This window comes from Monodelphis domestica, chromosome 4, assembly GCF_027887165.1.
Source record: "Monodelphis domestica isolate mMonDom1 chromosome 4, mMonDom1.pri, whole genome shotgun sequence".
Lineage (NCBI taxonomy): Eukaryota > Metazoa > Chordata > Mammalia > Didelphimorphia > Didelphidae > Monodelphis > Monodelphis domestica.
The window spans coordinates 104240539-104264140 of NC_077230.1; the positions used below are offsets into that span (position 1 = coordinate 104240539).

The window sequence follows — 23602 nt, forward strand, 5'->3', positions numbered from 1 at the left end:
ATATCCTATAGAGTCCTTAGCTATTAAGCCTCATCTCCCAGCATCACATAATATGTTCTTCTCCATGAAATTCAGGCTTAACTCTTTAATGACCCCTTGGTCACACCAAGCTTGATTTGCCCGCCTGCCTTCCTTGTTTCCAGGTACCTAAATGATATTTATGCTTCAAGGGCTCTTCCTTAAGACCTCTTCCTTTTCTCAAAACTCCTTTTCTAGCTATAGAAAGTACAGAATTTATTACATAAGTGATCCATAGATAGATGATAAAGAGAGAGAGGGAGAGAGAGAGAGAGAGAGAGAGAGAGAGACAGACAGACAGACAGACAGACAGACAGACAGAGACAGAGAGAGACAGAGAGAGAGACAGAGAGAGGGGGGTAAGGAAGAGGGAGAGAGAGAGGGAGGGAGGGAGGGAGAGAGAGAGGGAGAGGGGGGGAACAGAGGGAGGGAGGGAGGGAGGAGGGGGAGAGAGGAAATAGGTATCATGTACATTGGCTTTGTCCAATGTCCATCAAAATTTAAGGGCAGGGACTGAGTTTTTTCCTTCTCTTGTGCCCCCTCCCACCCCAGTGCCCAGTACGGGGTTGAGTGATCTCCAAGAAGCTACTCAGTAGGCCCTTGATTGAATTTCTTTCCCCTCAGGTTTTGTTAGAGAAGAGAGCTCTGCTCCTTTCTACTTTATGTCAGGTCTGGCTGAGAGAGGATCCAACCTGAGACAAATGAGACAGAAAGTTGAGTAATGCTATGAAGCTTTACTGTGGGAAAGGGTCGGTGGGGGAAGGGGGAAGGGGAGGAAGAGCAAGGGGAAGCCCACAACCAGTAGATGGCTAAGGGTCTCCCCCTGGGTGGAGAAGGGGGCAATCTTTTATAGGGTGGGTAATCTGGGATGAATGATGTAACCTGGATTGTCTCTATTGGTCAACATGGGGTTCTTATGTCCAGATGACTGCATAGCCTTAAAGAGGTTGGGAACCTTGGTCTCTGGGGGTAGGAAGTTCCCAGGCCTGGTGGTCAGTGATGTGGGAGGTCATTTGTCTAGGCCTGACAGGAAAATCCTGATGTTCTGCCTGGGTTAGTGGGGCTTTGTCTCACGGTTTGGACAGGTCCTGGGGTGGGAGTAGAGGGACTGGTCCCAGGATCTGTCATCTTCCTGAAAGACAGCTTTGGGCTTTTCCTTCCTTCTTTTTTTCTCCTTGGGTACATTGGTGCCTGTTTTTATACATGCATTTCTGATGTAGCATATGAGATTGCTAATGGCACCATCTTCCTTCAAAGATAATTCATTTCAACAGTGTATGTGCCATTCTTCGCTGGTTATCACCTTCCTCTCCACTGAGGCAATTAGAATGGAAAAGCATTCATTAAACCCTTACTATGCGGGCAGCTGGGTGGCACAATGGATAGAGAGCAAGCCTTGGGGTCAGAAGGACTTGGATTCAAATCTTTCCTCAGATACTTCCTAACTGTGTGACCCTGGGCAAGTCACTTAACCCTAATTGTTTAGCCCTTGTCCTTCTATCTTAGAGTTGTTACTAGGACAAAAAGTAAGGATTAAATTAAGGGCTTATGAGGTGCTAAGCACTGTGCTGTGTGCTGGACCTACAAATATAATATCAATACAGTCCTGCTCCCAAAGAATTCACAACCTAATTGGGAAAGTCAAAACACATAGGAAAGGAGGAAAGGATCTTTCATTATTTTTTCTTCCAGATGAAGGCTGGTCAATAAATTTAATTTGATGTCAGCTGGTGTTTTTGTTTTTTTGTTTTTTTTTTAACCCTCACCTTATGTCTTGGGATAAATACTGGGTATTGGTTCCAAGGCAGAAGAGAGGTAAGGGCTAGGAAATGGGGGCCAAGTGACTTGCCCAGGGTCACACAGCTAGGAAGTATCTGAGGCCAGATTTGAACCCAGGACTTCCCATCTCCAGACTTGGCTCTCTATCCACTGAGCCACCCTGCTGACCCTCAGCTGCTTTTTAATATCCTTTTCATTTACATTGTTGTAAGCCATTGGATATACTCCAGACAGTCTTCCAACCAGTTCCAAATTCACCCAACTATGTCATCATTTGTGTCCTTTCCCTCCATTTCGTCCACAACCCTAAAATGACAGCCTTTCATCAAATACCTAGTTTCAACCCCCTGTTAACTATTTTGGTCTAGCCTTCCTTAAAGGACATCAAGTCTGCTGTGAGTGGATCGCACCTCGCCTCATCTCATTAAAGGCTGCCTTACTGTACATGCAGCAGGTCTGTGAGGCTGCTATTGGCACCAGTGCTTAGATAGCTTACAGGGCTTCGCATTAAACATACCTGGCAGAGGGAACAAATTCAGCAGGGCTGAGCTTCAATATCATTATTCGTGTCAGGGATGGATAGACTGTCATTTGAGGTGGCAGATATTGGCTAAAGTAGAAAATCTTTCCCCCAAGAATCAAAGATGGTGGCAGCAAAGCATTTGATGGAGCATAATAGGATGTGGGGTTATTTAACGGGCCCCCCTCCTGCTTACCTTGCAAGGTTCACTAAAATATTCATCAGGTCTTATCAGGCTAATATGCTTCAGAAGGAGCAATTTTCTGATACATGAGACAGGACAATATGAAAAAGAACATTAAGAAAAATATCTTATTCCAAAATGAAAGAGAAAAAAGATCATTTAGCTTCCCTCATGGTGTTATCTATTCATGAGGAACAGTGCATTTAATCCAAAGAAGGGCACAGGGAGAGCTTTTACATTCTCACCTTGGGATTACCTTCATGCAAAACTCAATCAATTTCACTCCACATCCCATTGCTTCCCCCGCCAAGAAAATCCTGCCATTACTCTAACTTGTGACTTCCAGGTCATAAGTACAAACCTAGAACGTCAGATCTAGAAGCAGCCTGAAGTCCCACCTACCTCGATCCCCTTCATTTTACAGATAAGGAAACTGATTCTAAGCAAGTAGATGTTACTTGCCTAAGGGAAAGAAATGATATTTTATTCTAGCTAGAAAAGCCAATTGAAATTTATGGAGGAGTTGCTCTATTTAGCTGCTGGTATTGAGTCATTTCAGTCATGTCCAATTCTTTCTGACCCCATTTGGGGTTTTCTTGGCAAAGATACTGGAGTGGTTTACCACTTCCTTCTCCAGCTCATTTTATAGATGAGGAAACTGAGGCAAAGAGGGTTAAGTGAATTGCTCAGGATCACACAGCCCAGAAATGTCTGAAGCCAGATTTGAACTCGGGAAGATGAGTCTTCCTGACTCCAAGACCCATACTCTATCCACTGTACCACCTAGCTGTCCCTTTATGTTGTGTTAATATGAACAAGATGAGGAAACTGAGGCAAAAGACTTTAGTGATTTGCCCAGAGTCACCCAGATAGTGTCTGAAACCAGATTTGAACTCAAGAAAATGAGTCTTCCTGATTTCAAGCCTGGTGCTCTATCTACTGCCCCACCTAACTGCCCAAATTATTGCATACTATACTGTCAATACCAGTCTCAGAACAAAAAGAGCGTAACCAGGATATAGATCTAGAAATGGGTTCTGAAGCTTATTAATTTTGGGGTTCTTTTTGATAGGTGGTAAGCATTTGCCTTCCACTGGAGCCTAATTGAAGAATTATCTTAAACTTAGTTGAATGTCTGAGAAGTATTTTTAGTTCTTATGACTATTATAAGCATGAAGGAATGCTAAGACTCACAAGAAGTTGATTGTGTGTGCCAAACAGGTTACAGCTACCCAGAAAGATTTCAGGAGCATTGTTTAAAAAAATAAAAGCCCTTCCTTACAGACTCTCCATGATTCCTCACATTTATTTACTGAGGGACAAAGTTTCCATTCCATTAGAAAAACTGATTTTGCATTGTATATGACTAGGAGCAGCAGCTTACATTTACATGCTAAAACTTCACATTTATATAGCATGGCAAGGTTTACAAAATACTTACTTGGCAACAGGGGCAAGAGATAAGTGGTGCAAATATTGCTCTCCCTATTTTTCAAAGGAGGATCCTGCAAAGCTGAATAACTGGCCCAATGTCACACACCAAGTGACTAAATGACAGACCCAATGAGTTGCAGTAGCCCTTTGAGATGATGTGCCAAGTATCATCATTGCTATTCTAGAGATGGGAAAATCAAGGACCAAAGAAATCTGATTCATTATTGGAATCTATATTTTCTAACTCCAAAAGAAGCATCTTAGTCCACAATTGATATTGATGTCAGATCTTTTCCTGAGAAAGAGGGAGCAAAAGGGTCCAGTTCTATATCTGAAACATTTGATTGTAATCCAAGTTTCAATCTTCTTTAATAACTGGGAAAATATCAACAGAAAATAGAGTTTGGGATTCTTTGGAAATTTTGGCTCTCAGATTAGCTAAGAGGACACAGTAAGCTAATTAAAATTGCATATTGTTGTCATGTAACAGTGCTGGAACAAATTCGCAGAAGAGGAAAATAATAAGTTGCTATTAAATCTTCACTGATTCCCATGGTTCAACCAAAAACTCAATTCCCTACAAGTGTGAACAGCACACTTAGTCCAAAATATAACTGTTGTATTCCCAGTTTGGAAGGAGATTTTAAATTAGAGCAGTAACTAGCTGTTTCAGACTGGAAATAGATATAAGCTCTGGAAGAGTTTAGAGAAATTCATACATATGTTGATCACTGATAGACTCCAAAAGAATTTTATCCCTGGCCCTTCAGGGATAAATGCACTGAGGGTGACTATATCCTCTCCACAATGTCCTTAGTGCCCTATCTGATTTCCTCACTTTCCCCCTCTGAAAAAGGTATAATGAGAGGCAGCTGCGGCTCAGTGGTTAGGAGCACTGGGTCTAGAGGCAGGAAGACCTGAGCTCAAATCTGGCTTCCATCATATCTTAGCTGTGTGACCCTGAGCAAATCACTTAACTTCCTATTGTTAATCCACTGGAGAAGGAAATGTATCCTTGCCAAGAAAACCACATGGAGAGCTCTGGTTCCCATTGGGGTCACAAAGAGTCAGATATGACTGAATGACTAAATAACAAAAATGAGATAATATGTGGACTATGGAGATCACAAAATACTACAGGGATCAAATAAGATGATAGATTTTTTTTAAGTGCTTTGTAAAGTATAAAGTATTACCCACAGAGCCCTGGACATCATGCAGCATGTAACTCAGTTTTTAAAGGAATAGAACAATTAATTTATAACATATCTTGAAGAAGAGAAGATTTCCAAGAATTGGAAATATCTCAAGTGGTATTACTGCCAAGTCAAGTTAACTACAGAGAGAAGCTGATACAGTAGAAAGAGCTGGTCTCAGAGTCAAGTACGTGTCCATCCTCTGCCCCTTGGCAAGTCATCCAATCTTTCAGTGGCCCAATCAATTCTCTATGACTGTACGTTACTGAAAAGGCACCATAATGAACTAGTAGAGGTTCCTCATGGAAGCTTCCTAAACCAAGGAAGTTCTAGTGCTGTTCTCCCTCAAAAAAAAGGGGGGGGGGGGCTCAGACATTCATGTATGTATTTTCTCATTTCAAAAATAAATTTTAAAAGATTTGACTCTTGAGGGTATCTTTGATGAAAGGAGAAGTTCATTCAATCAACCAGGATAGGAGGAGAAATAAGCAGGGTTTGGCAAGCAATTCTCTATAATAGATCACATCTAAATATAGTCTTCAGGTCTTTTCTCTAGCAAGGCATCTGCTATGCGTGTAAGCAGGCAATCCTACAAGACTCCTTGATAGATGTTTGTGCTGCTAAATATGAAATATTAAAAGTTACAGAGAAAATTGCACTATGGTAAAAATGTAGAAATAGGTATCAAATTGATAACATTTGTACAGCCCAGTGAAATTGCTTGTTGGATCTGGGAGGGGGGAGAGAAGAGGGAAGGGAAAGAAAATGAATCATGTAAACAAGGAAAAATATCTTTAAAATAAAATAAAAAATTTTAATTAAAATTGAATTTAATTAAAAAATATTTTTTTTAAGTTACAGAGGAGGGTCTCTAGTGCATTGGGCAGACTTTTATGAACAACATAATGGAAATGTATAGACCTGGGCTGCACAGAAGGGATGAGTTATCTCTAGTGATAGGGTGTGAGATCACAGACTGATTGCAAATCAACAGCAGACTGGGATTCAGGAGACTTGACTCCACTTCCTCACGTCTACCTAATCTCCCTGGTTTTCTGGAGGAATCAGTTCAAATCTTTGCTTCTGCAGGAGGTGTCTCCTCGCCCATCCAGCTGCTACTGTGGTCTCCTTTCAATTGTCATTGAGTTATTTAGAAGTTGCCTGGCCAACCAGAATAAAAGCTCCCTGAGAGCAGGGTCTTTCTTTGAATCCCCAGTGCTTTGCCTTTCTTTGAATCCCCAGTGCTTAGTACCATGATTGGCAGAGAGGGTTAATAAATGCTTGTGACCTACTAGCTTGTAAATGACTAGCTTTGCCCCTCAGTTTCTTCATCAATAATTCTTTATGCTCCCTCCTTGCTCCAGAATTCTGTAATCCTAAGATTGCAATTTTCACACAGATGTATTTTGTTTCTACAACTACCCCAGGTTCCTCAAGGGCAAAACGAGAGTCTTCTTCTTTTTTTTTTTATTGTGTCCAACAAAGCACCTTGACAAGGGAATACACAGAGGCAGCACTCAATAAAAACTGGTTGGTTGATTGAATGAACTGATTGAATTGCTGATCTGACTCTGTTCCTTAACAATATAAATAACCAGACAGATTGATGAGTCTTCTGGATAAGCCCACCAGTAGTCTATTACTCAGTTTTCAGCTGTAATGATAGTTGAAACAAAATCAACCTCTTAATGATCTCCTTTGCTCACAGTATAAAAATTCTTTGATTGAAATGATGTTTTGTAGTCTAAACAGAATACTGACAAAATCCAGTCCATGTTAGACTTTAATGTTCCAAGAATAACTTAGGACAGCTTTTCTACATTGAAGTCATCATTAATTAAGAATAGCTAGTAATTAATAGCTGTTAATAGTTGGAATCTTTACTGTGATGTAAGATTTCTATAGCACTTTTTGGATATCTCATTTTTATCCTCACAACAACCCTGCATGTGTGTGCTATTATTTGCCCCCATTTTATAGATAAGGGCACTGAGACTGTCAGAGGTTAAAAGATTTGCCTAAGGTCAGACAACTAATAAGTGTCTTGGGCTGAATTTGAACTTAAGTCTTTCTGATTCTGAGTCTAAGGTTCTATCTATTGAACCACCTACAATTCAACAACCACAAATAATGAGTTGAATTTGCATATAACTTTATGTTTCATAAGGCACTTTTATAGCAATCATCTCATTTGATCTCTACAGTATTCTTGTTAAGTAGGTTGACCAAGAACTAATTTCCTTATTACAGTGGAAGAAAATGAGAGCCAGAGAAATCCAGTGACTTTAAATAAAATAAGTTAAAGACCGTGCTAAAGTTAGGACGTAAGTCTCCTAATTTTAAGCTTTTTCCACTCAACTTTTCACAGTGAATGAATTCCCAGTGTTTGTTCCTAATATTCTAGTGGAGTCAAAAGATAACATGAAAAAAATCATTTTTTAATCTGAGGATGCTGTTGCTATCCAACAGACCAAAGCAAACAACCAGAGGTCATGCCTAGGAAGTGCTAAGACCCTCAACTCTTTACCCCTGGGGACTACCTCCTCCCTAATTTCGTTTTTTAAAATTTAGTTCATTTTTTAAATAAACTCTTACCTTCCATCTTGGAATCAATACTGTGTATTGGTTCCAAGTCAGAAGAGTGGTAAAGGTTAGTCAATGGGAGTTAAGTGACTTGCCCAGGGTCACACAGCTGGGAAGTGTCTGAGGTCAGATTTGAACCCAGGACCTCCCATCTCTAGAACTGGCTCTCAATCCCCTAAATACCCAGATGCCCCCTAGTTCATTTTTCAATTAACATTCCCTCTCCCTCCTGTATCTTCCACCCAACCAAGAAAGAAAAAGGAAAACATAAAACCCTTGTAACAAAAATGTATAGTCAAGTAAAACAAATCTCTGTGTTGGCCATGACCAAAAAAAGAAGTCTCATTTTGCATCTTGAGTTCCTCACCTCTCTGTCAGGAGGGGAGGAGTGTGCTTTATCACTCATCCTTTGGAACCATGATTGATCACTGATAAGTATTATTGAGTCTTTCATAGTTTGTCTTTATATTATTGTTACTGTATAAATTATTCTCCTGATTCTGCTTATTTAAGTCTTAACTCAAAGAAGTCTTCCTAGAATTTCAAAACCATTCCTGTTATCATTTCTTGTGACACAATAGTATTCTTTTACGTTCATATACCATATTTTGTTCATCCATTCCCCAACTAATTAGCAATCCCTTAGTCACTTTACAAAAAAAGAACTCCTCTATCTCTATTGAATAGATCCTTTCTTTTCTTTCTTTGATATCAACTAGTTGTTGAATTGATGGATCAAATAATAACCACAGTTTAATTATTTTAAGAGCATAGTTTCAAAATAATTTCCAGAACAGCTGTATAGATTCACAGTTCCATCAACAGTTCCTTAGTGGTGCTATTTTCTAAAAGTACCTTCCTTTTGTTGTCATCTTTGTCAATCCAATCACACACAACATTTTCCTCTCTTCTGCTGCCACTGACATTGGATGGACCCTCAGAGTCTGTGCCTACACCTTGAAATGATTGATTCAGGTTTTTTTAGTCATTTAGAGTATAAAATGGCACAACTGGAAAGGAACCTAGAGATTATCTGGTCTAACCTTTAATTTTACATTCAAGGGAAACTAATGGCCAGAAAGGTAAAATGTTTTTTCATGGCTACAATTCAAGTTAGCAGATTATACAGTAGGACTTTGAATAGAAAGTTCTTAAAGTTCATCTTGTTCAACCCTCTCATTTTAGAGCAAAAAAAAAAAAAGAAAGAAACTTCGCAGCAGAAAGATTAAGGATTTCACCTCACTGGAGATTTTCAAGCAAAGGTTGTTTAACTATTTGTTATAGTTGTTATAAAAGGGGTACCTAATTTGGTTATAAATTGATTAATGACCTCCAAAGTTCCTTCCAATTCTGAAATGTTTTGAAATCTGCCTCAGAACAAATGGAATAAAAGACAGGCTGATAGATTTAGATCACTGAATGATCATATCAATATTTATGGCAGCATCTATTGATGGCAAAACCAAACTACTCAACATAAACATCAAAGGAATTGGCCCCATAGATATAATTATTCCGCTGAAAATTGCCTTTTTTTCTAGCTATGCCATGGTATTCCCATGATATTTTCTCATTCAGCAACAACTTCTTAGCAAGTTGCCTAGAGCATCCCAAGGCATTTCAGAGACTACATCAACATGTCTGGTCAAGGACTTAAGTCTCAAAGGCAAAGGATATTCTTGTAAAAATGAATATTAATAGGTATTTAGGGAAGTCAAATCAAAACAAACTCACCTTTCCCTCTAGATTCCAGAAATACTCTCTGCCAGGCCTGTATCCTGTATCCTATATCTCTGTTTGTTTTCAGAGTTGTTTCCCATATCTCTGTTTGCTTTTTTATGAACACTTTTTTTTCATTCTACTTTGCAAACAAATAATCAGCCTTACAGACTACAACTAGCAGTGACTTATCAGAATTAAGCCCCCCAAAAGTCAAAATGTATCTTTTCTGAAAGGGGGGCTGATGTAAACCCATCCATGTTTGAAGTTTGTTTATCCAGCTTCCAATTAACTTACTTCTTTTATGATTCTAATTTCTTTATAGCTTCAGAAAATATTGGCATTGATGGGGAACACAAAGGTTCCAGTAGAATCCTATCATTTTTCATTTAAATAAACATTTATTAAACCCCTGCTACATTTAGAGCACCATGCTAGGGTTTTGGGAGTTACAAAGTTTAAATAAGTCACAGCCTTTCCCCTTACAAACTCACATTCCAGGAAAGAGAGTATGATACATGAATGAATGAATGAATGAATGAATGAATGAATGAATGAATGAATGAATGAATGAATGAATGAATGGCAATGTATTTATTGAATGGTTTATGTATGCAAAGCACTGGGTTACATGCTAGGAATATAAATAGAAAATCAAAATATTTCCTGATTATACATACTTGCTCACATGAACAAATACTATAATACAGAATGATACCTGTTATATACATGAGAGGTATAAAGTGTGTGAATGAAGTGCTATTTCATGTTGGTAGAAGAAGGATCATTATTAAATGGGTTGATATAGAAAGAATCAATGAATATTTCAATATAATTCAAAAGTTTTTCATTAAAACCCTTCTAAATGCAAGGCACCATGGCAGAAGTGTCATTTAAGGACAAGTAGAATTCCAATAGGTTAGAGGAATAAGGAGAGGAGTCGGATCTCAGGCACTGACAGGAAAAAAGTCAAGCTCAAGCAGCTACGTAGAGCACTCAGTGCCAGGTCTGGAGTCAGGAAGATTCATCTTCCTGAGTTCAAATCCAGGTTCCAATTAACTTTAAATTTACTATCTGTGTGACCCTGGGCAAGTCACTTAACCCATTGTCCTCAGTTTCTGTCTGACTTGGCTAGAATGCTATATACATGGAGAGGGAGATAATGCTAATGAGATAGACTATGAAGTCAAATGAATTGATGAAATCAGAAAGGGAGAAAATAGAGGGAGACAAAAGGACAGAGTGCAGAATTTGGGGGAACACAAACCTTAAAATATTGGGAATAGCTGTATGAGTCGGTGAAGGAGATAGGAAAGATTAGGGAGATAGGAGAGAACCAGAAGAGTGGTGCTCTGATGCCAGAGGAAGCATCAGCATCCACAATGATAGTGTCATTAATAATAATAATAGAATTTATATAGCATTTTAAGGTTTGCAAAGCACTTTACAGATATTAATTTTATTGTCACAATGGCCCACATTTCACAGATATAGAAACTGAGGCAGACAGCAGTTAAGTGGCTTGTCCAAGATCTTTCACATAGTAATGTGCGTTTGGATTTGAACTGCAGACTTCCTGATTGCAGGTCCGGGGCTCTATCCTTTGAACCACCTTGCAGTAACAAATGTTGCACTGGGGACCAGAGGATAAAGACTGAGAAAAGTACATTGGATTTGGCAGATTTGGAGGTCTCTGGTGACCTTCAAGGGATGAATTTCAGGAGAATGATGCTGATGAGTGCCAGACTGTTAAACACTGGGGGGAAATGAGCAGTAAGGAGGTGGAGGCACCCACTATAGACTACTTTCCTATAAAGAATGAAAGTAAAGGCAATTAGGGAAGATGGCTAGAGAGCAAGACAGGGCATTAACTGGATGGTATAGAGGGTTAATTCAAAACAACCCTATTAAAGTAAATTAAAGAAAGAAAATATTTATGCAGTGTGTGTAACTGTGCTGAGCATTTTACAGTTCATATTGTCTCTTTTTATCCTCTCAACCACCCTGGGAAGTAGGTATTATTATCATTCCCATTTTATAGTTGAGGAAACTAAAGCAAACAGGGTAGGATTGCATAGCTAGTATGTATCTGAGACCAGATTTGAACTCAAGGCTTCCTGACTCCAGGCTCAGCTGTCTAACTACTGCACCTCTAATATAAATAAAACATCTTCATTTAAGAACTAGTTAGGGAGGCTAAATGACATGTCCAAATCATACAACTACTAAGTGGCCAAGCCAGGATTTAGAATCAAATCTTCCAGTTGCAAATCTAGTCAATCAAAGCCCTTGCCTCTTCTTCCTCTCTTTCTTCTCCTACCAATTTTTCCCTTCTATTTTTAAATTCACCTTTCTTCTACCTTCCTCCTCTCCTCTCTTTCATTCCTATCTATCTTCTACTGTAATGAAAATCATTTATGGAACAAATTTTTTTCTCAACATGGCAGTCTGCTAAGCGTTATCTAAATTGAGTCTAAACTAACATTCTGGCCTTCCAAGACTGCCAATAATTATATGAACTGAAACAGTCAACAAATGAATCAAATGTCTGCATCACTCATTCTTCCAACAAATTAAAAAGTGTTTGTTGAGTACATATAACGTGCAAGGAACTAGATTATGGTGTAATATGTATCTCTGTTCAGGATCTATGCAAGCCAAAGGGGAAATATATTTCACAGTGACTAAAGAGAACATTGGAAATATTGCATGTTGGGGGGGTGGAGCATCATTTACTACACAAATTACTTAGGAAAGTCTTCCTGGAAGATGTAATTCAAGAGATAGATGGCTTGCTGAATTGGCATCGGGGATAAAAGCTGAAGGGTTGAGATAAAGAACACTGTAGAGTTCTCCAAGTTCTCCAACAGAGATGTCTAATACTCAGCCTGAGAACCAGATTAAAAAGTAATTGGGAAATGTTTAACAAAAGAAATAAAAATACAATAGAACATAATGCTGTTTGTGGTTCTTTAAATGAAGGAAAGTCATTTCCATAAGAACATATGGTTTCCCTTAGCTCCCAAGCCCAGTGCAACCCTCCTCCTTCATAATTGAAATAAGAAATTGTTTGATCATTATGGGAAGCATCCAGTTTTAAAAGGTTCTTCTCTTTCTTGTTATTGCTTAGATTTGTGACAAGGAGTGGCATTACTACGTCGTCAATGTGGAGTTTCCTGTGGTCACCTTATACATGGATGGCACGACATATGAGCCTTACCTCGTGACAAATGATTGGCCCATTCACCCATCACACATAGCCATGCAACTTACGGTTGGCGCATGTTGGCAAGGTAACCCTGTTGAGACCTAAGAGGACACTCAAGGTCCAAATATCAGACTATTCTTGTGCAGTAGCTTTGTGGTATCTAGCATGTAGTAGACACTGAATATTAAGCTGAACTGAAAGAAGCTTTTAGAGGGGAGTAATTAAAAATTGTGGATATTGGCCTGACTAATTTTACTAATCCTTTCCTGATAAAATACAGATTGTGGAAACTACATACTAATCCAGACAGTCAGCTTTTCTGATAATAAATTGCCTAGGCTAAGCTAAATGTTGATTTTAGATCAAAAAAGAACTATACCCATTGACTGCATGTTGCTAATGATTTTTCTTGTTAATGACCCTCTGGCAATTTGGTGAAAAGAAAGGTTTCAGATCATCTTACAAATGATGAAATGGCCACCATCCTTGATGCCTCTCCCCACCCATTCCATCATGCCTCTTGGAAGAAGATGGCAGATTATCCCTAGAGTCATTTGGGTGTTTTTAGCTAGATGTAGACTCAGTCACTATGTGTTATACAATATTGCAGAACAGTTCTTTGATAAATAGTAGTCAGGTATAATTAACTGTTTAAATATAAAATTGAGCCAGAATGAATTAAAATAATTGGCAGGGTTTCTCTCATTCTCTATCTGAAAACTATTTAGAAAAGGGCAAGCATCTACTTGTGACTATTATATTAAAAACCCATTCATATTTTTGAATTTTCTAGAATCCATTCTTCCCCATCCCAAGTCTCAGTCTCCTCAATAGTGTTGTTTCAAAATATCTTGATGATGACACAGGAAATTTCTTAATATAATTAAAGCCAAGGTCTTCATTCTTGTGTTATTTTTCTTTCCTTGGCCTCCATCTATGTTTAATCATTGAAAATCTGCCTTCCTTCCTTCCTTCCCCACCGTCATTGAAAAAGCAAGAGAAAAAATAACACCTATTAGACAAATATATAGTCAAGTGAAAAAAAATCACTCATCGCCCATGTCCAATTGCCTCTCTTTTAGGATATGAGTGCCATGTTTTATCTTGAATCCTTTGTAATCATGTTTGATCATTGTGATGATCTGAGTTCCTAAGTCTTTCAAAGTTGTGGATCTGTACAATATCATTGTAATTGTATAAACTATTTCTCCTGGTTCTGTTGACTTCATTCTGCATCTATTCACAGAAGTCTTCCCAGGTTTCTCTGAAGCCATCCCTTTCACCATTTCTTTGTATTCCATCATATATATATAACATATATATGTATGTATGTATGTATAGGTGTATATATTTGTGTGCATACATTATATTTTATATACATATATTATGTGTAATAATATATATACCACAACTTTTCAGCCACTCCTCAACTGATGGGTACCACCTCAGTGTCCAGTTCTTTGCTACCACAAAAAGAGCTGCTATAAATATTCCTGTATATACAGGTTTTATTACTCTTTCCTTGATTTCTGTGGAATGTAGAACTAATAGTAGTATTGCTGGGTTCAAAGGTATATATAACTTAATTATTCCTTTGAATTTTTACCTTTTTACATTGGCATATAAATATTTGTTATTTTATAATATGTTTAGTATCATTAGCATTCTATTAACAGAAAGTTGTTAAACTCTCCCTTTATCTGATATTGGCATAGTAACTGCAGTAGCAAAAGTAGAAATGGTGATGGTAGTTAAAAGGAATGTGCCAGATTTGGAAAGTATCCTCTAACAAAGACCTGCAATAACAATAGTAATGGTGATAACTGGCATTTATGTATAGTATTTATGTGCCAGGCACTACACTAAACACTTTACCAATATTATCTCATTGAATTCTCATAGCAACTCTAGGAAATAGGAGCTGCTATGATCTCCATTTTATAATTGAGGAAACTGTAGCAGTTAAGTGACTTACCCAAAGTCACACATATAGTCCCTTGGGCTGCATTTGAACTCAGGTTTTCCTCATTCAAGGCCCAGAGTTCTATCCACTATGCCACATGATTGCCTCTAATATAGTATTAACTCATTATTATTCATTGTTGTCTCTTGTATAAATGAAACACAGGACCTTCTTCCAAAGGCAGGTATAAAAGGAATAAGACATTATCATCTAGATAGGGGAAGAAAATTAATTTTGTTGTTGTTCAATCATTCCATCATTTCTGACTCTTCCTGACCCCATTTGGAGTTTTCTGAGCAAAGATACTAGAAAGGTTTGCCATCTCCTTCTCTAGCTCATTTTACAGATGAGGAACTCAGGCAAACAGAGTTGATCGTCTTGCTCAGGATCACCCAGCTAGTAAGTGTCCAAGACTGGGTTTGAATTCATGAAAATGAATTCTTCCTGATTCTAAGCCCAGTGCTCTATCCACTGTACTGCCTACCCTGTGTTTCAGAATGTGTGATAAGCATGTCAAAAAATCCTCAGAAATATTTTTGGAACAATCAGAGCTCACTTAACTAAGCAACAGTTAAGACTGATCATAGGTACATGCAATCAGATTTATTCAGTGTAACTAAAGGAGGATTATCTCTAGATAAATAGAGATCGATATCTCTAAATGGCTTCTATCTAATAGCAAAAGTCACTAAGTCACAGAATGTCAGAGTTGGAAGGAATCTCAGTGGCCATCGTAATCCAAGCATCATATGAGAAGAACCACTTCTAACATATTCAGTGTTTGTTCAATTTCTACCTGAAGTTACCACCTCTTAAGGCAGCCCATTCTACTTTGGGGTAGCTCTTCTTATTCAGAATTTTTTCCCAATATCAAGTCTGAATGGACCTTTTTTCCATAACTTCTGCCCCTTGCTCCTGGATCTGTCCCCTGGGGTAAAACAGAATATATGAAATCCCTCCTCTACTAGACAGCCTTCAAATCCTTGAAGATAGCTACCATGTTGGCCCCCCTGTCTTCTCTCCTCCATGCTCACCATGCCCATTTCCTTCAAGCAGTGTTCATATGACATAGTAGGTGCCCTCCTCTGGATATTCTTCAGCTTATCCATGTGTTTCTTAAATGTTCAAAAGTGGAATTCAAAGGCTCTCCAAGGCTGGCATCTGTATGTCCACACAAATATCAAACAAATGGCTATGTCACATGGATTTGTTTATAGAAATGGAAGGGTTTGTGATAGCATTTCAGAAACAGGAAAATACCACGAGGAATTACAAAAAGGATATTTTAAAGATCCTAGATATACTGATAGATGCAGATTGTGCAAAAAAAAAGTATTCTCTATACAACACATCATTGTAGACTGTAAAATTTAGCACCTGTCCAACACCTATTCACTAGAATTATGCATCATACACTTGCAAACTTTCATGAACAAATGGCAATTTTAAAAAAGTACAAAGAGAACCCTGAAAATATCCTGGAGATCTCAATGAGTAAAATAGAATCAGAGAATTACCCTCGTTCAAACTGATGCCCATTATCACCCAGGTACAATTGTCAATCCTTAAAAATAAACGAAAATGTTTTCTGTTGTTTCACTTTGCTTTTGAGACTGTGTTTTCTATCGCACCCAAGCTATAACTGTAGCTCCAACCCCATGTCTGATCAGCACTGGAGCTTTCACCTACTTTATTTTTTAACTGGGCCATACTACCCTTTTGTAGTGTCTCACCCACTTTTAAGAGCTACCATATTGGTACCAGACTGAATGGGAATACTCAGTGAGTTCAGCCTTTCTACAAGAAATCCACTACCATTAGCCTCTTGAGTAGCAGGGATTACAGGTCTGAATCACTGTACCCAGTAAAAACAACATTTTTTAAAAACCCTTATCTTCCATCTTAGAATCAATTCTGTGTATTGGTTCCAAGGTAGAAAAGTGGTAAGGACTAGGCAATGGGGTTTAAGTGACTTGTCCAGAGTCACACAGCTAGGAAGTGTCTTAGGTCAAATTTGAACCCAGGACTCCCCATCTCTAGGCCTAGTTCTCAATCCACTAAGCCACCCAGCTGCCCCTCAAAACAACATTTTTAATAAATGCTGCCATTCAAAGTAGTCATAATCTCCAAATTGTATAGAATAAAAAAACTTCAAAATATAAAGGCACAGCAAAAAAAAAAGAAAGAAAGAAAAAAATGGGACATGGGAACAGAATGAGCCACAAATCACTCCCACTGTTTTATGTGCTACTGGAGTTATACTGAGGATATTTTCAACAAGCCTTCAAAGGATAACTTTGTATCCTGATAACTTTTATTCAATTACAGCTAGCAGATATTTTATTCACCTATGCAAAAGTCTCCAAAAGATTAAACATAAAAGAATAATATCAGGGTAGCAATTTATCCCAGGACCATTTTGATCTAAAAACCATCAAAAATATGAATAATATGACCAAGAACAATTATAATAATAATGTCTGGCACATACATAGGCTAAGATTTACATCTATGTGTAATCTCACTTGAGTCTCACAAAAATCCTATAAAGTACTACAGGTTTTACTTTTCCCATTTTCCAAATGAAGTAGCTTAGTGTCAGAAAGAGTAAGTGACCTGCTCATGGTTATAAGGCTATGAAGTGTCAGAGATGAGATCTGGAAGCTTTGCCTTTTTATTCTAGACTGAATAAACCCATGCTGCTTATTATTTATAGTTACAACTCCCCTGTATTTAGTACTTTGGAGCCCTCCATTTTCTAGAAAAACAACCATTCAAGTTCCTCTCTTTTGTTAAGTCCCCCTCAGATTTTCTAACCTTAACCTGGACCCTAGTCAAAGCCAAACTAAATATGGTAGGTTGAGTAAGAGATAGGCAATGCCAATATTTAAAGAACATACTTTTATTTTTGTAACATCTTAATAAGAAGAATTGTATTGAAAAAAAACACATAAGATCTGGATCCTTGTCTTTTCTTTCTCACAAGGTCAAAACACAACTTTAAACATCTCATTTCCCCTTAACTTCAGTTTCTTCTCCTTTCAAATAATAAAGTTGGATTATATGACCTTTAAGATCTCTTCCTACTTCAAATTCTAGAACTAAAAAGTACAAAAGGGATGTTTAGAGAGTAAAAAAGAAAAAATACTCGTAACAACAAATGCTTTGTTCAGCTATAACTCCAACAACTAACTTCTATCTCAGGTGGGAATACCAAGGAACATTTGTGGAAGGAAATTGTCGTCCTCTGTGGCCTCCCTCAAGTTGAGGATGGAATAGGATTCCACCCAAGATCAACACATGAATGAATTTCTCTAAACTCTCCTTAAGGTTATATCTATTTCTGGTCTAAAACAGCTACATGAAGCTCTCATTTAAAATTTCCTTCCAAACCAAGAACACAGCAGTTATGTTTTAAGTCAAGGGTGTTGCTCGTACTTGTGGGAGATTGGGTCTATAATTGAACAATGAGAATCAGGGATGATTTAATAGCAATGTTATTTCTCTCTCCTGAGAATTTATTTCAGCAATGTTACATGATAATAATATGCAAATTTTAATTTGCTTAATGCGTCCAGTTAGCTAATCTAAGCTCTAGAATTTTGAAAAGATCCCAAACTCCATTTTCTGTTGATATTTTGCTAGTAATTAAAGGAAGATTGAAGCTTGTTTATATTTAAGGAATGTTTCAGGCATAGAGCTTAAATATATTGCATAATATATTAATTATAAGGGAGCTAATTTACAATTGAGATGTACTTCATGCCAAAAAACAAATACAGCCCAATCCTCTATTTCCAAATGGCAGTATCATTATTTTTCATATATAGTGTCTAGAGGATTCTAGGCACCACCATGAACATAATAACAAATCTATGGGTTTTCCATCTCCTCCTCATCTCCTTTGATGGAACTAAGCTAGGTGATTTCCAAAGTCTCTTCCTTCTCGGACTTTCTTTGGTTCCATGTGGAGTTCCAAATCATTTCTTTTAGACCAAGAGCTGAGAAGCTTTTCTTCTTTTGGGGCCAATTGATTCCTTTGAGAAAAAACAAATAAGTGTTAAAAAGTTAAAATAGCATTAGGCTAGGAATCCAAATACATGAGGTTTGCCTTTTACTAGCCAGTGACCTTGGCTATATTCATTTCTCCCTTACAGGTCTATTATTCAATGAATTTATAAGTAAAAAAGCAAGATAAGTGAATGTTGTTTTGTTTTTTCTTTAAGAAAAAAGAAACTAGCACATTCATCCATCCTACAAATTAAAAACAAAGAAGATAAATTCAACAAAATATAATAAACAAGAAAGGATCTATGTCAGTTCCATGGGGTAGTTAGTTTATTTAGATAAACAAAAAGAGAAGGAAAGTAAAAGGGATGGCAATGAGATTAGAGGAGAAAGGAGAGAGCAGCAGAGGATAAGCTTTGAGATCCATTCATCAGAACCATGCTACAACTAGCTACTAAAGTGCAAAGACTGGGATTATTATTACCCAATGGTATCTCACCTTGATGCCATTTCTGTGAATTCCTAGGTCACCTCTCAAGTATCCGCTAATCTTCACATTTGGCTTTTGCATCAAGTACTTGTCTGATAGGCTGACTAAAGTATGGATTTTTCCAGGTAGTATAGGATAACAAAAAGTGACCATAATGGATCATGTATTTTGACAATTCTACTGTTCCCAAGCTTAGGCAAGACTCAGACAGCTGCCTTCTTTCCAGACACTGTCTACTACTATGATTGAAGGCAGATGCCACCAGCCTGTTCAAGCCTAGCAAATCTGTGTTTGTGGAGCTCCTGACCACAGAAATCTTTTAAATTGTCTCTGTGCTTATCTGGCTATGAGTTTCTTGGGGTTATTTATTAATAATGGGACTAGATTCAATACCAATTCTAGAAAAAGTAAGTTACTATATGACATGACAAGTGGATGTCCTTGAATCTCTACATTCTACTACTGCTTAAAAAATCAGATTGAGAATTCTAAAGTAGCCCTTGGGTCTATTCCTTTGAGACTGTAATGAATATGTTGGTTTCCTTTTCAAGCTTTTAAGACTGTGACAGGGCATTGCTTGGGGGAAGCCAGGGTAGGAAACCTTTGGAAGTCGGGAATATAGCCAGAGGACATATGATTCCTGAAGTCAGGGTAGGAGGGAGAGTATAAGGTAGTTAGAGAGATAAGAAAGAAGTAGATGAGAGGCTCTTAGTCAGACTTTATATATAATTTTGCCACATGCTATAACACCCTTACAATCTCCAATCTCTGTATCCACTGGTCATGAAGAACCGTCATTGCTCCACAGCATACTGGACATGGTAATGGCAGAGACGGCTCATAATCACAAATTATATAATCTGTTTAGGCATTTGACCATAAGATTTGGAGTTAGAAGGGACCATGCAGATCATGGAGTCCAATTCCCCTGTTTTATAGATTTGGACACTACTACTCAGAGAAATTAAAATAATTAATACAAAGTCATACAAATAGTAATCCTTGCAGAGAAAGAATTCCAACTAAGTTCCTCTGATTTCAAACTTAATATTCTTGCCATCACTCCACATTATCTCTTCTTTATTTGGTTATTTTATCATATAAATAAGCAGGGACAGTGTATATGGTTTTATACAACCCTATCCTTTAACAGCACAAAATTGGCTCCCAGCCACCTATGAATAGCTATTCAGCTGAGAGAAATCTCTATTAACAGATGGAACCTGGTGTATTATTCAAATCAAGTGGAAATGAAGGAAACATGCATCCACTTCTATTTGTTCCCAACATAAATACCTAGACTGACATTGAGAAACTGTCCTTGTGTGTACTTTGGGGCAGAAGGGAGGAGTCTTACTATTACATTGAAATCTTAGCACTAACTCCACTTTGAGGAATATTAAGCTTTCTAATTTATAGCTATGTTGGCATTATGGAGGAACTTTATTGAACCAAGCACTGGGCCTGAAACAGTAGCCACAATTTCACCTATTTCTGATGATAGCACTACCATCATTATAGTCACCTGAAAGTCAGGAAATGTTCCTCTCTGATTGTAGCTGATTCCTTCCTTCTAACTCTGTTCTTCATGTTTACCATGATTTCCAGTCTCTTTATCACTTCTGATTCTCCTAGGCCACTACCCCTACTCTGACCTCTCTTTTCTTTTCTTTTCATTGTCTTGCTTGTCTATTCAAGACCCTTTAATTGAACCCTACTATTTATTGAATAAGATCCAAACATCTTGGTCTTCCATAGGCAGGGAAAATTATGAATGCTCAAAAAAAATTGGTTGATTGACATGAGCTCAGGAATCAAAATGCAAAAATGATTTTAAAATACATAAAAAGTGCTATTACTAGCATATTCGAGGAAAGTATTTTAATGAAAAAAATTAGTTAATGCACTACCTGAAGATGATTCATGTTTGTTTCTAAAATTTAAAATACAAACCATTTGGTATTTGTAGATACCCTAAACATTGTTTTTAAAATAAAGTTCTTTTAGTATCCTACATTACATTAAGACTCTATCATGACTGCCCTGAGTATGAGTATTTCAAATAGCATGTCTAACTGCCTACTGAGAAATGCTAATTGAATTGATTTCCCAACTCTGAGTCAATAATGAATAGAGTGCATTCCATAGCTGTGTCTCTGGCCAGAAAGACTTTATCGTTTATGAACAAAAAAAACTTCTCTGGGACAACTGATTGTAGAACAAAAGAATTTAGCTGAGACTATCAGTTGGTTGTAGATTACCCAAATGGTAAAGCAGGTTTATACAGTCACCGAGATTAATTAGCCTTTTGTGGGTTAGACATCAAGCAAGAAATTGAATCAAGAACATGATTGTAGATAAGAACAATTTGTTACCATAACTATGACCCATTATGGGGATGACTTGAACCATCAAGGTACTTAAGATACCCACCCCACCACCACCACCACCACTACCACTACCATCCACCACTACCACCACTACAGCTGCTGCTAGTCTCCTTAAGGTGTTGTGCCTCAGCAGTACTCTGTTAGATAGATTCAGCACTTCCAAAAAGGGTCATGACCACATAGGTAGGTATAGGAACTGAAACTCCCAGAGAGTAAAAATGCTGGCTTTTGTGTTTTCTTATCTCCCATTTCCACACTTTCTTTTGATAGGGGATCTGAGATAGAAGGAAGAATAGACTCATGTCAACCCATATTGGTTCTCCTGAGTCCCAATCAACTTTGTGCCCAGTGATAGCTGATCATAGATCTGCATAAAATCATTCCCCTATTGTCGATGGTATCAAACTCAAAGAGAAATGAGGGCCACTCAACCATATATAAGGATCCCTGAGAGCTATGTATTGACTAGAATATGATCTGTTTTTTATTATGCTTTTATTTATTTTGTTAACTATGTCCCTATTACATTTTAATCTGTTTCAGGCAGCACATATTGAACACTTCTGTTCTATGTAAATTCCTTGGATTTTCTAAGAATGTAAATCTCCCAAAATATCAGACTTAGCACTATTATAAGTATTTCAACATTTTGTAATGTATTGTATTGAAAGGCACTAGAGGCAATATTAAAAACATGGTCTCTGATCTCAAGGAACTTACAATTTAACTAATCAAAGGAGAAATGAGACATAATGAGACAGTCATATGTAATACTAAGGACTATAAGCAGTGATGGTGAGCCTATGGCACATTGCCAAAAATGGCATGCAGAGCCCTCTCTGTGCACATGCCTGTAGTTGCACACTAGAGTTAGTTACTTAGAAAGACAGAGGGACTCAGGGTGGAACTGTTCCCTTTCCCATCTTTACCACACCTGAGGACATTTCTCACATGGCCTCTGCCCAGCAGCCCAAAGGAAGTGCTTCCTCCCTGGCCGACTGGGGTAGGGGGATGATGAGGGGGGTAGTTGGGGGTAATAGGGGCAATGAGAGTGGTGCAGCAGTAGTCTCTGAGGGGAGGGTACAGCCCCCAGTCTGGGGAGTGGGTTGGGAGAGGGGCTTGGCATTCCATCTCTAAAAAATTTGCCATTATTGAACCATAAGATTCCAGAGAAGACAGAGAAATCTTAATGGGCTGGCCATCCTCAAGAAAAACTTGACAGAGAAACTATAACTTGAACAGAGCCTTGACTGATGTGTAGGATATAGATGGAGAGGGGGATGATAGAAACAGTGCTGACTTGGAGTCTAAAAGGTGTACATTCAAATCTAGTCTCTGATACTTACTATTCTATGACCTTGGGCAAGTCACTTAACCACTCTTGATTTTTAGCAAAATAGAGGTAACAATATCTATAATACCTACTTCAACAAGTTTGTTGTGAGAATCAAATGAGAAAATGTATGTAAAGTGCTTTGCAAACTTTGAAGGGCAATATAAATGTCAGATATTGTCATGAGAAAGGATAGAGTATGTCCAGTAGGAGGAACAACATGATTAAAAGTGTAGAAATAACATGAATCTAAATAAACAAGAATTTGTCATGTTTCTCCTAATGATCCTGCAGTTTTTCTCTTCAGAAACAGAAGTTTTAAATTTTTACATGTCCCTCTAGGTATTGAAGCTATTTTTATAGGCTCTAATTTAATGATACCCCTTAGGAACTCTAAAGGGGTCCATTTACCCTAAATGACACTTTAAGAGTTCTCATGTCTCCTCCTTCAAAAGACAGCTGTCATTTCTCTTACTCTCCACCTTAGTGCACTTCTGCCTATATTTTCCTAAGCATTGATTTTGGCCTTTGTCTTCTAATTATGCTCTTTATTAAATAACTTCCCATTTCTTGGGACCAGCAAGGAGCTCATTTGGTCTTACTAAATGTCCTATAGCAATAATGGCGAACCTATGATATAGGTGCCAAAGATGGTACACAGAGCACTCTCTGTGAGGACACTGCCACCCTTACCCCACTCCACCCAAATTTGTTACTAGAAAGGCAGAGGGACTTGAGCAGAGCTGCTCCTTCCTCTTCTCCACTATACCTGATGAC

General features: G+C 37.9%; 1 protein-coding gene across 1 annotated transcript in view; it reads left to right on the top strand.

The window, feature by feature from the left end:
- Positions 1 to 23602, top strand: part of CLSTN2 (calsyntenin 2) — a 1000106-nt gene that overhangs the window by 917862 nt on the left and 58642 nt on the right. The window contains exon 9 of the mRNA XM_007493952.3: positions 12564 to 12726. Coding sequence (XP_007494014.2) covers positions 12564 to 12726 — 163 coding nt within the window. The remainder of the gene's footprint in view (positions 1 to 12563; positions 12727 to 23602) is intronic.